We start from the raw sequence: 16,119 nt of genomic DNA, 5'->3' as shown, positions 1-16,119 counted from the left end.
AAATTTAATTTACGGTTATTGCGTTATTAAAAGTGTCAAATTAAGTAGCAACATTGTCCATATTTTTATTTACATAAATATACTTATAGGATTAATTGTGAAATTAGTTTTCCAAAGGCTTCCCTAATTAAAAGGCTCACAAGAATAGAGTTGGAATAAAATACATTTAGAAACCATTCGTGCAACTTTTTTTTATTCTACGCAACGTGCAACGTGTTTTTTATTCTAGCCATTAGGATGCTGCTCGTCGTAGTTCGACATCAAGTCAACGATGTCTCGATCCCCTCGTTCTACGGCTAGCTGCAGAGGGGTTGATCCATCTGCATCTTCTCTATAAATCTTGGCGCCATTTTCTAGGAGGTAAAGAATTACCTCGGTATGTCCGAACTCAGCTGCCATGTGCAGCGGCGTTCTGCCTGCATACTGCGAGTAGCCGTCGTCTTTGACCTGTAAAATTGTTTTGTAATTAATTATGCACGGAAATTCATTTGCTAAAAAGTGGTATCAAAAACTCGTTCATCGGATAAGTTTAGCATTTGACGCGTAGCAGAAAGAACAGTACTAGAAATATAAAAGACCAAATGAACGGAAAGCAAACTTACCCGCTGGTGTATATCTGCGCCACCTTTCTCCACGAAATTAGTGACCGTTTCCAGGTCAGACGTGGCGCAAGCTATGTGCAAGTAGGAAAATCCTTCCTCGTCCTTTTCGTTTAGACAGCTCTCCGCTAGGTAGACGTCGAATAAAATCTGTATCACCAAGCAAGACGCCCCTTCATGGAACGCCTTTTGAATCGGCGTCTCGTCGCGACGGTTCCTCTGACTAAGGTTTGCGTCCTTCTGAAGCAGTTCAACGACCAGCGCTTCGAACTTCGGCCTTATCACGGCGAGGTGTAGTGGAGAGTTGTCCTGCTCATACGGCACACAGACGCGGCAGCCGCTCTCCACCAGCAGGTTGGCGATCTCGACGCGGTCGTACTTGATGGCCTTACGAAGAGCCTGGTAATCCACGTTGTCGGCAGTCAAGTGCAGGCGATGCCGCGAAACCAGTGTTCGCACGGCTTCGACGTCATTCCTGCGAATCGCCGAAAACAACACGAACTTGACGGAATACGGAGACATCTGAAAGGTTGACATCTTATCGTTAGCTCGACAGACCGCGGAGGAAGGCATAGTGTAGAGCAAAGAAAATTCGATCAGAATTAAATTACCTTGTGTGCGATTGTAGTTGGGAATCGTCGAAATCCAAAAGCGAAGCAAATACTGGACTGGAAGCGAGAATCGGAACAACCCCTTGGCTCGGCTGGCCTTCGATCTAGTCAACTGTCTATCGCCTGCCCGTCCGATGCGTCCCATTTATACAGTGCCGAGAGTACTCTCACTCCACAGATTCTCTCTCCCTCGGCCAATCGTGTGCAGGCTCCGCCAATCGGAGTATCTGGGACCTTCCCAAGTACGGCTCCTAATTACCGTTTAATGGCCATGTGCTTTACTAGCAATGGCACGGCGCGTCTAACCAAGACTACCTGCGGAAAGTCACGATGAATCTTTCGACTCGTTCTCTGTTCTCTGCAAGTTGCACTGTGTTGGCTACCCGATACCGACCCGATCTCACTGCCTTGAATGCTTCCTTAATTACGGTCTCGCAAAATCAGTTTGCCTCTTGGTTGCTCCAGACATTAACTCGGATTATTTGCAAAGGTGCTCTGATATTTATGTCAATTATAAGCGTACTATATAAGTACATTTATTTCCACAGCATTGCCGAAGAAAGTCGACGGGCAAATAAGGAATATATTTCAAGTTCGTGAAACACGACTATGAAGTCACTTTTACTCATAAAAAACAGATCATTGTCATTATTTCAAGCTTCGAATACCGAGTGATTGCCAATCGCAGATATGGGGTGCCACACTGATGTAAATGCCAAAATGGTATGAAAATAGAAACACTGTAAAGAATCTATGAAAAGCGTTCTACGAACTACTCAGAAGTCAATTTTTCTTTCAGCATGACAGGCTATTATCACTGGAGAATATAACCATGATCTGCGGTAATGATGAGTATAATATATGAGTGACTTCATAGTCGAGTTTCGCGAATTTGAAAAGTATTCCTTATTTGTCCGTCGTTTTGTGAAAATAAATGTACTTATTTAGTATATACGCTTATAATTGTAAGGATAACGCATTGTTCCTCTGGTTAAGCAAACGAGCACTACATCTGCATCGCCACAGCATCATTTTCATTCTGGAAAAATCTGCAACGTTCCGAGTCTCAAACGATCTTCTCATCTGTTTTTGGTGAATGAATTTGTTGGGAAATGTGGATTTCCCGAGAAAACCCGACTTAGGCTCCATTCGTTCGCGATCACTAGCAAAGTTATACTTCACGCAACCGATGATAAAAGGGGATGAGCTCGCCAACATATGTGCTGTGCAATGAGCATAACTTCGTTTTACAGTGACATGCCCGAACATACGAAATACAAATTTTATGTCACAGATAATTTCCGGCTTTTTGTCGGTCTCAACATGGGGAAGGCCTGACGCCGTCTCGTCTGTAAAGCAATAAATTACCAAGGTGTCCTAAAAATATCAGAGCGTCTTTGCAAATAATCCGAGTTAATGTTTGGACGAAGAAGCCAAATGACTGCGAGACCGTAATTAAGGAAGCATTCAAGACATTAAGATCAGGTAAAGACCGGGTAGCCTACACAGTATAACTAGCAGAGAAGAGAGAAGGAGTCGAAAGGTTCATCGTGACTTTTCGCAGGTAGTCCTGATTAGTCTCGCCGTGCCATAGCTCCTCAACATAATGGCCGTAAGGCGACAGTTACTTTGTATATCCATAGACGTCGTTTCGTTTAATTTATTTCACTTTTCTTCTATTAATCGAATACAATTTTACGCCTTTATTCTACATTAATTGTATCGTAGGCATGTGAATGTTGGAAATGGCAATTTATTATCAAGTTATAAGATTTTCAGTTCATCCGAGTAAGATTTAATTTGCAGTAAGTATTGATAGACCAAGTAGGAAACTTTCCATATCTTGCTTCCACGTAGAGGAAGCTTTGTTTCGATAAAAATATTTTTTTACCGAAAAATACTTGTTTGCTTAAGGATATATGGGGTCTAAAAATGGAATTTTTACGAAATGTCTGTTTTTGATATGTACTCGTATAAATGTCCTTGTCAATAATACACATTTCATACCGTAAAATTTATTTATTTAATATTGTAGGAAATACTAGTATTTAATATCGAATAAAAATATAGCTATATACCCCTTATATAGCTATATTGATTATGTAGTGCATTTAATTAAAATGTTTTGAATTAGTTTTATTAAAACCTATTCATAATTTGATGAATAATCTTACTAATTTCAATAAAAAATATTTCATCATTCATTTTTATTCCAGGAGACAAAATTATGTAGGAAAAATAAAGTTTGCTAGTTTTGATACGGTTTCAATGACTAAAAAAGTAGTTGTTACAACTGAAGAAAATGTAATTGCAGCTTTAAAGTGTTAAAATAGATATTTTTATATTCAAATTTAATAATTTGAATAATGTTTGTTAGAATAAATTGAAAATTGACATATGTATCTTAATGTCGGACAACTATTATGGAGGAGAATACTAGAAAAAGGATGTGCTGGTCGCATACAAGCATTTAGTAATGTTACAAGTGGAGAATTGATTTCAGTGAATGGTGGTGTTTCAGCTTTAGTCCGTTATTGCAATTTAGCTACTGGACATATGTCCAGTAATATAATAAATGAATGGACATTAACAGAACAAAATCGAGACAGGTATTATTTTTTCTCATAATTCACTCAATTTATAATTTCAAACTAGTTTTTATTAATCTGCTCTTCGACTAATGATAATAGATATGACAACTAATGAGTTCAATGCTACATGAATTTAAATATTTTATAATCCAATATAAAAGTATTAAAAATCACTTTTATACATATTTAAATTTTGTAGTGTCTATTTCAGAATTGATTCTCCATTTATATCATATTCTACAGCAGGGCTTTACAATAGTGAAAGGTTTTACTTTGTCAATTTTTTTGCTGTACACTATTAAATTTACAATCATAAATTGTATGATACACAAAATTTTTCATAAATCTATATTTTTTCAATATCTTGTAATGAGATATTGATAGAATTTGTTTATGTTACATGTTCGATAAAATATGAAATGCATTTTATGTGTATTTTCATAGGCAATTCAATCAAGTAATACTGTTGTAATGTTTGCAGAATTGAAGATGTTTAATGGTACATGAAGGATGGAACCTTACATCACATTCTACCAATTTATAATAATGGTTTTAAGGTCACCTCATATCATAGTAAAACTGGAGAAAAATTGAAAAATAAGAAAATTTCTGCACCTTTCATATCTCAAGAAGCCGAGTAAATATTTTGTATCAAAATTATCTTAATTATTTTAAAATAGAGTTTTTTATTTATGGAGATAACTTATTACAGGTGTATTTGAGCAGCATCAAATTATGTTTGCTTGAAAGGTGACAACAATTTAGCACTATTGTTTTATATCAATATATTTGAACCTAAATCGGAGCCTCAGTCAATAACAATTAACACTATATTTGGCGCAGATGCTCAAGGACCTTACAAGTTTACACTATACTTCCAGGAAACATATCTGCAATATCTATTAGAGCCGGCAGTAATAACAGAAAGCGCGTGGTATTATTTGAGAAAAGCCCTAAAATTATTTCACGAGGTATAGATGGAGAGACTTTTTGTATGTTACTAATTTACATAGCAAAAAAGTAGTATTAGAGTCATCATATCAAAAGGTGAATATAAGAGATTAATATACGAATCTAGCGATGCAAGAAATATTTACATATTTGATTCCAATAAATATTACATATTTTAAAATAAATGAAATTTGTTTTTAGATTACAAGAATTACCATAACTGAACTTAGCATAAATGAAGCTCAATCTGAAAAATTAGCATATGTAACAAATAGTTCACTATTTAAGCCTGCGATCGTTGCAGCCGATTGTTCTTGTCAATCACAACAAGTGTCAAGAAGGAAAACGTGTAGATTTTTACTCTCCTCTGAGGACAATATACTGTCAGTTTAGTCCAACAAAATATCATCTAGACTAGAGAGGAATCTATCTCACAAATATTGTAACCGTTGAAATTGTTAAGTTACCAATGTCAGATCGTGATCAAGCACGATCAATATAATTTTAATTGTTTTACTTAACAGTTCAATGAAATTCCGTCAATTTTGAGTTTCAAGTACATCTTATTCTAATTCAACAAATCAATATATTAACTAACTTTCTTTTACGAATGGTTACTGTCCGGTCATGATGTTAATAGTTCATGTAAGTAGCATATACGTATAGGCGACATCAATATTTAAGTGTGGAGTTTGATTTTTCATTATGATTTTTTTATGAAAGCATGATTTTAAAAATTTGAAATTTTTGTCTTAAATTTTTCGTCAGCATGAGGGTTCTAGTGTTTATTAAGCGTTTGAAAATATTATTTTCAGGCATTTAAGTATCAATATAAAATCAACTATATTGTTGAATTATTATTAGATAACAATATTTTCTTAGCGTGTTAACTCTTTACAAATAGATTTTTTATTAGTTTAATTTATTTAATTGTTTTAGTTTTGTCAAACGTTGAACTGACTAAATAAACTGATGTATTGCGTTCGCTAGGCTTTAATTTTTAAATTATTGCAGTATTCTTTTGAGTTGTTAATATCTAAATTGTTGATTTATCTTCTCTTTTAGAAGCCAACCAGATAAACGTTTTCATGCAAGGAACTTTGGGCTTTGAACCACAGTAATCAAATCAACGAGCCGATTTAGTTCGTGATAAATTTGGTTTACATAAAGTGATTGTAGCTGTTACATCGTCAGGGAAAGTGAAACTGTTATATCAAACTTGAACGATAGATAAACTGTTTTTAATTTTCGTGTGACTTATATTAACAATTTATTATTATAGCTGTACGGAATAGAGTCAACGAAAGGTGAAATAATTTGGCAATCACGAGTCAATTACATCAAAGGCTTATCTCAGGATTTTAACAAGATAGTTTTGTATGTCTAACGTGGAAGTAGGCACTTTCCGCATCCACCTCGGTGCGCATTGCTTGCAACAGGTAACGTAATTTTTAATTTTATCCGCATTTTCAATCGCGACCTTTAAAGTCGACATAAAATTAAGAGTATTATTAATTTTGTAGACCATTGGAAATGGAATGATATACACTTTCAACCCAATAAACGGACAGCTACTGGATAGACTGACAAAGTTGAATTACCAAATCAAGCAGTCAATTTTGTTACATGCATTAACCGATATTTTTCTACGTGGTATAGTTATTTTGGATGAGCACGACCGAGCGCACGTCTTTTCAGAAAGTGCAAGCGCTGTTGCAACTTCTGCTGGACGTACTACTTACATCTTCACTGCCGACAGAAAGACTGGTGTATTGTCCGGATACTCGCTTACTTATAGCAACTCGCAGAATCTAATCGCTCACAAGATGTGTAAAACTATTTAAAAGCTTAAAAGCTTCCACAAAGATTGTGATATTTTTCAAATTCATTGCCTTCGTTCAGGTATGGGAATTAGTTTTCTCGCCAAAGATACAACGGATAACACATGTCTCAAAAAGTTCAATCGAACGTGTTCACTCGCAGGGTCAAGTGTTGAGTGATCGGTCAGTTTTGTACAAATATATCAGTACAAATCTGGTTGCTATCGTGACTCAAGGAATAGGTGATGCTTATAAAAGTTAATTTATTATATCTATAATAAAAAGGACTTTACGAAAACTAATTATGTTTACTCAAAGTCTTGTTTAATTATTTATAGATACTCTCAATTTGTATCTTCTTCCTGTCGTACCTGGATCAATGATTTTCTCCATCGTACACAAGAGAACCAAGGGACCAGTACATATTGTTCATTCCGAAAACTGGGTTGTTTATAGTTACTTTAACGATAAAAGTCAAAGAACGGAAATAGCTACGTAAAGAAGCTACGGAAAGAATTGTATGAGAGAAAAACTCAAAGCAATACTACAAGTAAATTGGTTAAAATAAAAATTGTTACATCCATATCAATTCATATTTAACACTAACAATAATAATTTTATGTTGTAGTTTTCTCATTATTAACTAACACAAAGTTACCTATTGTGGAGAGGCAAGCTTTTATATTACATTTGTCAATTGATTCAATGCAAGAAACGATTACAGAGAAACGAACTAGCAAACACATCCTAGGTGAATAATTTAATTTAATATCGAATTGTTCCACGATTTACTCTTCGATTTCAAATATTTTAACCGGAATGTTATTCATTCAGTTGCATTAACAAATGGCGGAGTGTTGAAATTGCCCTGGATATTTGTAGACCCAAGAAGGCCAGTAAATCCCGAAATAAGGGAAAAAGGACCCCGAATTGCCGATACACATGGACGGCATTGTAAATTACAATCAGAGTGTTTCTAGGGTATCTGGAATTCATACGTTTCCTATTGGTCTTGAAAGCGCATGTTTAGCACATGTATACGTAATGGAAAAAATAGTTTTAGTTTATGAGTGGTATCGAAACATTGTTTATTAATAATTTGAATCAAAAAACCATTTTATTTACTTATTTGCTTACATCTTTGTTTCTAATTGTCGTATCGAGATAAGACTTACAATATGAGATTTCTTTTAACATTTTTTACTTGGTTCAATATCTTTCAAAATTAAATTAATTCATTTTAACAACAATAACTTTATAATAATATAATAACATTTTAATAAATTATAATAAAATTATATAATAACACATTTTTGCGCTCTCGAACAAGGTATTTAGCCAGAGCATTCAGCTTTTTTGCACAGCCTGCTTGATTGAAATTGCTCACGCTTATGGTAATTTTGTGAGCCGTATCGAACTGGCATGATTCGGGGGAAGACATTTTGCTCCCATCCGCGACAATCTTATATATAGTTTTATTTTATTTTGTCATAACCATAACCACTTAATCTACGGCCATTCCGGCAATTAACAATATATACATCGTCTATACTAGCTGTACTAAACTTGCTGAATCGACCTCTCTTTATACCTTATTGTATGCATAAACAAAAACATTCGCTTGCGAACCTATTGTCTCGTATAAACGATGTTTCCAACAATAAAAATGTCAAAAAGAAATCTAAATGAAACAATAATGAAATATGTATACTTGTAGAGCAATTGGAAAGTTATCAGCAAATAATAAACAATTAAAATTTTCGATATTTTATTATATTTTGAATTTCCTTAGTTTATATATTACATTTTAATAAAAATTGACATTACATTTTGAATTAAATTTTGAAATGATGCACGGGTCGGCTGCGCGTGAATTATCGTTTTTACTGACAACAGGTAGGATAGCTGCCGAACCTCTTATCTTTTCAAGTCATCGTTTTTTGTCTTGAATATATTTTCCGCGGCCACTTTTCCACTTCCTACCACTCTCAATAGCTTTTGTTAAACGACATTGAAGTTTCCATTGAACCACCGCTGAAAAATGAGAATTTAAATGAGTTTAAGATGCTCAATAAACTATAAAATAAATTATAACAACGAATTTTGTTTTGAATGCATTAGAAGAGAATGAAAAATTAAGGCTCCGGGCAATGGGGAGTGAATAATCAATTTTGTAGCCACCTGTTTTGAGCCAATTTTTCGCAAACAATAAAAAAATCAACTATTATTTCGAGCCGTCATTTATGTTGATATTTATGACGAAAACTAAATGTTAATTTGCCTCATAACTCAAATTGTTGCAAGGAAAATAAAGAATCTCCATGATTAATTAGTCGCACTTTAGGTATGTGCATACATCCATTCATCTATTACGAACTGTTGAAACAATGTTCAAACAGTCAATGAATGTTCAATTGATTAGGCAAACCATTAGACATTTTTCCATTTAAAATTATTTAAAAATTTGGTATTATATGCCAGTGTGAACCGAGACGTTAATGACTATATAAGTAACTTTACCTGCAATTTTTTTCTAGAACATTTTATTCTGGATGGCTATTTTGCCAGCTCCATTGCCGCTCATAGTGAATCGTTCTTTTGTAAAACGGTGATCTAAAACGACACTGAAACAGCGCCAAATGTTGTTATGATCGCTGGTTAATACATTTTTTTTCATTAGCATCGCCTGAAATGATAACAAATAAGAGGGTCTGAATATAAATTAAAAATAATTAAAAATTAAAGATTTGTTAATAAATTTAAAAGAAACATACAAACTTGACCCGTTTTTGAGGCAGCCGCCACAAATCAGCCTCAAACTGACGCAATTCACCTTCACTTTTTTACAGAAGCTCAGGATTATCATTATTGCTATTTTTGGTTGATTTAGATTGTAGAGCTTTTATTTTCGCCATCAACAGTTGAAGCCTCTCTGTTAATATAGCGCTTCTTTTGCGCTCCACCTCTGAAAAAAAATCAGTATAACAATCATTAAAATCAATTTTAATAGATTAAATTTGTATAAAATGTAAATGTTTATTCATACTAATTGCATATAACAATATTGGCTTGATTGCCTCTTCTAACTTTGTTTTGTCTACTGAAATGAAATTCAGCATCATTTCGTAGAACCTCTTACGACTACTAGTTCTGCAGTTCATGGGCAGCAAGTCTGTTGGTAGAAGCAAGGACTATCGCTGTGCGACGTTGACAGCATCGAATGGTGGGATGCATCGGAACTGTTGTCATTGTGGACAAAGGATGTCGACAATCCACTGGACAACAATGTTAAGGTTCAATTAAAATATCCGATGGCAGACTTGCGAGTGAAAACGAATGATGTGCACACCGTCGCGTTTTCGTACTTGTATACTGCCCTCCCGGTACTTTACAAAGCTTGACCATTGTAAAGACTTTCGATGAATCCAGGCTTTCATAATCCATTGCGATAAGCTAATAAAATACACAATTATAATCGCAAGTGTCCAACTTTTTCGGCCGAAGTCCGACTGCTTATGTGTACTATGCTCGATATAGTGCGGCACGCGAACTGAACCAGACTAAAGCTCATTCGGGCCCCGACGGCGTGAAAAGGGACTGCATAGCAGAGCAGCGGCCAGCGCGCTCCCATTTGACGACCAGAGGGAGTCTGTGCGTTTGCTCTCTTCGTGTCTTGAGCTCAACCCGGAAAAGTTTACATAAACGCAACACGTGTTACAAAACTGTTTACAATTTCGAGCAGTAAAATCATTAGTGTTCGTGGCCGCGGTAGCGACCTGAGACAAGTATGCCGAAGGCCCACTGCCAACCACTATATCAAGAGGCTTTACTACCTGACCCTTTTTTTTGCTCTTCTTCATTTTCAATTCAAGTGCTCGCGGCTATACAGCAACTTGAGTTAAGAATATTTTTCTTCCTCATCTTTTTTTTTGCCGTGTGCTGTTCAATTCAGGAATGTACTAATGAATTATTTTCTAAATCTGAAGGAAAAGTGATCCCGAAACGTGACAAACTTTCACTTTTTTCGATAGTTCTTACATAAATGTACGAAATTAAATTTTGAGGACGTTTATTCAAATTAGTTAACGCAGTGTTCTACATTTTACAGCGACGAGAGTGCCAATAGTTACGAAATATTATACTATTTGCGGCATTAAGCATGCTTAATAAAATCGGATTTTTTAATGAATGTGTTGTAGTCGATACAATATTATATTCTATCTTTATTATTTAGCAATCATGTACTTGTATATTCCTGAATTAAACAGCACACGACGAAAAAGCCAGTATCATTGGAAGCTCCTACAAAATAAAATTCAAAATTTAGATACAAAAAATAGCTGAATCTTTCAATAAAATAAAAATCTGTATACCAGCTTCTTCAATATTTATCCATATGAATCTTTTATGCGTATCACATAAAGCCATCAGTACCACACTAAAATAATTCTTGTAATGATGAAAAAAACTTCCTGAGTGAGGTGGACTTCCTATGCGAATATGTTTTCCCTCCAACGCACCAATACAATAACTTAAGTTCCACAAACATTCAAAATTTCGTGCAATTTCCATCCAATGTAAAGTACTAGGAAAAGCCATAAAAGTTGGTTTGAGCTCTTTATATATAACTGAGCAAACTTCTGGCACAAGCTTGTACATATTACTCGACCCAATGAAAAACAAACATGAGTGGGTTTTAATGACTAAACCATGTCTTAAATAACTCAAAGAAAAGAATTATATGAATTAAACGATTGTAGAGTATAATGAAATATCCATAAAGAGGATAGTAAAAAAAAATTTACTTCAGAGCAATAGCTAGACGTAGCTCCGGTTAAAGAACTTTTCGTCTGCTTCGTTTAATTAATCTGTGTTTTACCATTACTAGGCGTAGATCAAATTGTTCTATTATCATTCCCACAAAATCATAAAAGTCTTCAGGACTGTGATTCTTGAAATATGTAAATAAAATTTTAAATGCACCAAAGTTATCCTTTATAGGTGGCATGAGATGTGGCACTGTCCAATATTACTCGTATTATACAGTTTCGCAACTGTGTTATGCGATCGAGTGTATTTGCGTGCGCTATCCAGGAGTCGAGGTGCCTTTGCGAACTATCATATAACTATCATACTAAAGGGGCTGATATTACGTCAGCAGAAAACGTCCTAGTACCTCTAGGGTGCTGCCAGAATCTCTCTCTGCCCATCAGATCGGTAACTTAGGCGTTGCCGCAGTTTGGTGTGCCCGAGACGTCGGGGCTGTGGCGCGTCCGTGTGTGTGTGTTTCGGACAGCACCTTCTCTCCTAGCATACCAGAGTTAATGTCCACGGGTAAGCGAGAATTTTGAAATGCCATTCACCGCGTACATATGTGTACAGGCTCAGCGAGCCTCTAACAGTGTCCCGTATCTTAGCTCTCTCTCTCTCTCTCTCTCTTTCTCTATCCATTATAATTTATAGTAAGAGTAGTGCTTAAAGGGCTTTTCCCCACTTATGGCTAGGGTTTTTATGCCGGATAAGTGCTACTTATTTACCTTTCTATTATTTTATTAAAGCCGCAGTTGTATTATTTAATCGGAAGTGATCGTTTATTTATTGCACACATCTTTCCCATTTCCTTTTTTATTAAACACCTTATTTTCCATTAATAATATAGAGTAAAAGGCTGAACAAAGGCAATGCCAGCTGAAGACAGCGTCAGGAAATCGACTTTTCGAAACTCCTCTAATACGCGTAGTGCGATTGGTTACCGGCACTACCCCGATTGCAAAATTAGCAATGGGGCGGGAAATGCGCAGGGGACCGATTAGTCAGGATACTGACTGTTGAACCCCCTGCAGGATCCCTCACATCGTGTCGCATGAAGGGAAATGCCATGCATTGCCATTGGTACCGGAAGATGTAAATGGCCAGGAATTTGCCTTGACAATTTGTTTTCGGATCACATTCGAAAACACGGTGTGGTTCCAATAGGGTTACCCGAACCCAACTCCTTTGGTATTCCCGTGCACGTATGTGACACACAAGGCAGAAGCGAAGGCTTCCCATAGTGGAGTCGAATGCAATCTCGGAAAAATTTTCTGAAATGCCTTGACGAGAGAGGCCACGGGATACATTGCTGCAGCCGCACACACATGAGCGGCTAAAGCCCAGACGTGCCCATAAAATCTTTGCAAAAAATTGTTTCATCGGATAAAATGCAGTTTAAATAAACACGAATTTTTCACGTCTTTTTTTGCGATCGAGTTTCTAATAGGTTTCTGGTATGTAATGATATTGAAACCTCACTAACCCGTGGAATAAATATGTCCGTTATGAGAGAGAGAGAGAGAGAGAGAGAGAGAGAGAGAGAGAGAGAGAGAGAGAGAGAGAGAGAGAGAGAGAGAGAGAGAGAGAGAAGTTCTTTGAATAAGTTCTTTGAATCATGTAAGGAATACACTAAAATTTTTTTAAACGGTTTAAAGAAAATTTTTTGTTTTTGCTATTAGTCAATTTTTGGGTAATCAAAAAGTTGCTCCAAAAAATTCGGAATAATTTTGATAGATGATACTACTTTGATATTTGTTATTTTTTTCTTGGAAGCAATGCAAATATAGAAAAATTTGATTATTCTTATAATTGTCTCAAGAATACATGAGAATTTTTTCAGATTATTTTGAGCAATTTTTTGATTAAACAAAAATTGACCAATAGCAAAAACAAAAAATTTTCTTTAAACCATTTGAAAAAATTTTGAGTATATTCCTTACATGATTCTAAGAACTTCTTTCTCTCTCTTTCTCTCTCTTTCTCTCTCTGTCTCTCTGTCTGTCTGTCTCTCTCTCTCTCTCTCTCTCTCTCTTATCTTTGATGTTTATTTATTGGAACATGAAGAATTCATGAAGAATTTAATAAACAATAAAGTTATCAAATTATACATGGAATAAAGAGAATATGAGAATCCACAGCGAAAGGAAATCTATTAAAAATGCTATTCTGGAGTCATGAAATTTTTTTACAGATTTTTTTTATGAAAACTATTTTATATAAGTTATTAACCATTTCTTTTTTTTGGCATTTTTATAGATATCTAAATTTTTTATACATCGTAAACAATATTTGGTCATGATGCGATTTAAATTGTACTTTTGTTTATATTAATATAATATGCCTTAGAGCTTTGCACAGTTTTAATTTCTTGAACAATAACATTGCATATTATTGCTTACATATTATATGCGTTATGTAGATTTCGATAATATTTCTTTATATATATATTATGTGAGTGTGTGTGCGAATGCGTGTCCGTGTGTTCGTGTCCGTGAGTGTGTGTGCGTGTGTGTAATACATAGCTAAAATTAGACGCAGCTTTCTTTGAATGGTCCGCCAAAATTATAAAGCATAAGTAATTGAAACAATCACTATCGATCAATTTTACTTTATACATGGTAAACCCAACTGTTTAAATTCAAACGTTTAATATGACGTCACCCATAAGAAATACATTGTCCTCAATTTTAACACTTCTAAACGTTTAAATTCAGCGATAATGTATTTTTTATGGGTAGCGTCACAATTACACACTTAAAACGTTTAAATTTAAACACATAGGATTTTAAGGTTTTGCCGTGTATATAGTGTAATTAATGTATTTTGGATTAATCCGTACAACCATTTCCTCTAAAAAAAATATAAAATAACGATATTTCCAATTGGCATTAAAAATAATTATGTTCAAAAAAATGTCAGCTTGCGTCATAAATAAACTAATCATTAGAAATTATTGTTGGTTTTTTTAATTTTATGTATGGAAACAGCCGTATAAAATGCTCCGCAACTGATTTATTGCACTTCAGGTATAAACACTTATCGATGCTAATTATTTCGAGTAATTATGATCTATGGAATCATAATTACTATATATGAAATCATAATCATAATAATATGGAGATCTATAATTTCTTTACTTATTATCTATCTATAGAAGTGTATATCAGTTCCTTAGAGTCTTCGTTATCATACATAGTTAAGTAATAATATTCATTCGTAATCAAGAAAAATTTGTCGCCTCTTTCTACAATGTTTTACTTAAAAGATACAAAGCAAGTAGTTGAAATATTTAATATTAATAAATTTATCTGTCTTAATTACGACTAAATAATTTTGGAGCGTTCTATCTAGCTGTTTTCTTATAAAAAAGTAAAAAAGTTAACGATTATTTTGAACTGTCAGTCGTGTTTATATTACGTCAAAAATAAAAAATTAGCGCACATCATAACTATAAACCAAATTTGCGTGCCGTGCGTATCACGTGTCTTTCAGGCAAATCATTGACAGGAAGGCGCAACAAGCTTTTCTGTTTACTATATACATACACACACGTACACACACACACACACACACACACACACACACATTTATAGCTAGAGATGATTCTTCTTTGATGCAGAAAATTAAATAAATAAAACAAATTTATAACAAATACTTTTTTATATGTAATTTTTGCTCGTGCAGTTGTGAATGATTTTGTACAGCCGTTTTATTAGAAAAAAACTTGAATAATGAATCCATCGACGTGAATAAAACAAACGTGAACGCACTTTCTTATTCATTATTGATTTTACCATACCGAGAGGCACTTATCATAAATTTGTCCTATTTTATTACGTCAAAGAATTGTAATGAAAAAAGTCACCTGTTTTAAACACGCATTTGTATATCTCTTTACAAAATGAATTTACCTGATTGAACCTTCAGCGGAGATAGTTTAAGTCAATGATTATGATAGATAAATCGAGAAAGTTGGTTTCGACATTGAATGTATGAAACAATTCGCAAAGTAATATAAAATAAAGTTGAATAAAGGAAACGATATCACTTCAAGTTGATCAATTTGCACTACTTTTTTATAGCCAATAGAAAAAAATTTTACATGTATATTCATAAATACATTCTTATGCTAAATACATATTATTTTATGCTCATAGGAGATTTTTATTTTATTGGTTTTTACTTTATTTTAGCAAATATTTCTTTTTACTTGAAAATTTGTAAAAGCAAGAATTGTTAATTTTTCGAAAACTTTGAAATAACAATTATATATTAAAACATTAGAAGAGATTATTAAAAACATATATATATATATATATATATATATATATATATATATATATATATATATATATATATATATATATATATATATAGCTTGAATTTTTTCAAATAACTTTACTGACGAAGTTTTGTAAATATAAATAATCATTTATATCGCGTTTATATTTGTGACGGCATTGTGCCGTCATTGAGTTATCTGGGTATACGATTTAACAATCGTCTGTAGGTATAACAGAATGCGATTTACCTAATTGACATTACAGATCAGGGTACCAATATTATTATAAACAATGTAATTGTAGTCTTAATTTTAAAAGAGTATTAAATTTTATGCACATAAAACTAATCCACTCTACACTAGTCAGTCATATTTGAAATCATTGATTTTCCATAAATAACTGTCTCAGAACGAGTGCTGCTGACAGTCAGTAAACCAAAAGTGGTGGCGGCA

General features: G+C 34.0%; 1 protein-coding gene and 1 pseudogene across 1 annotated transcript; one reads left to right on the top strand and one right to left on the bottom strand.

Moving 5' to 3' along the window:
- Window positions 1–225: 225 nt before the first annotated feature.
- LOC131674146 (ankyrin-1-like) lies at window positions 226–1,172 on the bottom strand. The gene is made up of 2 exons (XM_058952667.1): window positions 603–1,172; window positions 226–447 (listed from the first exon to the last, which is right to left on the bottom strand). Exons 1-2 carry the CDS (start codon window positions 1,170–1,172, stop codon window positions 226–228), a joined length of 792 nt encoding a protein of 263 aa, XP_058808650.1.
- Window positions 1,173–1,900: 728 nt separating this feature from the next.
- Window positions 1,901–7,667, top strand: LOC131674148 (ER membrane protein complex subunit 1-like; annotated as a pseudogene).
- Window positions 7,668–16,119: the final 8,452 nt, after the last annotated feature.

This window comes from Phymastichus coffea, unplaced genomic scaffold, assembly GCF_024137745.1.
Source record: "Phymastichus coffea isolate CEN01 unplaced genomic scaffold, Cenicafe_Pcof_1.1 PCOF00215, whole genome shotgun sequence".
In the NCBI taxonomy this organism is placed as follows: domain Eukaryota; kingdom Metazoa; phylum Arthropoda; class Insecta; order Hymenoptera; family Eulophidae; genus Phymastichus; species Phymastichus coffea.
The sequence above is the reverse complement of the archived record's forward strand: the minus strand, read 5'-3'. Positions and strand labels throughout refer to the sequence as shown.

What these genes read in the sequence shown, in the direction of transcription:
- LOC131674146 (XM_058952667.1), bottom strand. Translation starts at nt 1,172, where the DNA reads ATGCCTTCCTCCGCGGTCTGTCGAGCTAACGATAAGATGTCAACCTTT. An exon ending in GCGCAGATATACACCAGCGG is followed by an intron (nt 448 to 602) that starts GTAAGTTTGCTT and finishes ACAATTTTACAG; the next exon opens with GTCAAAGACGACGGCTACTC.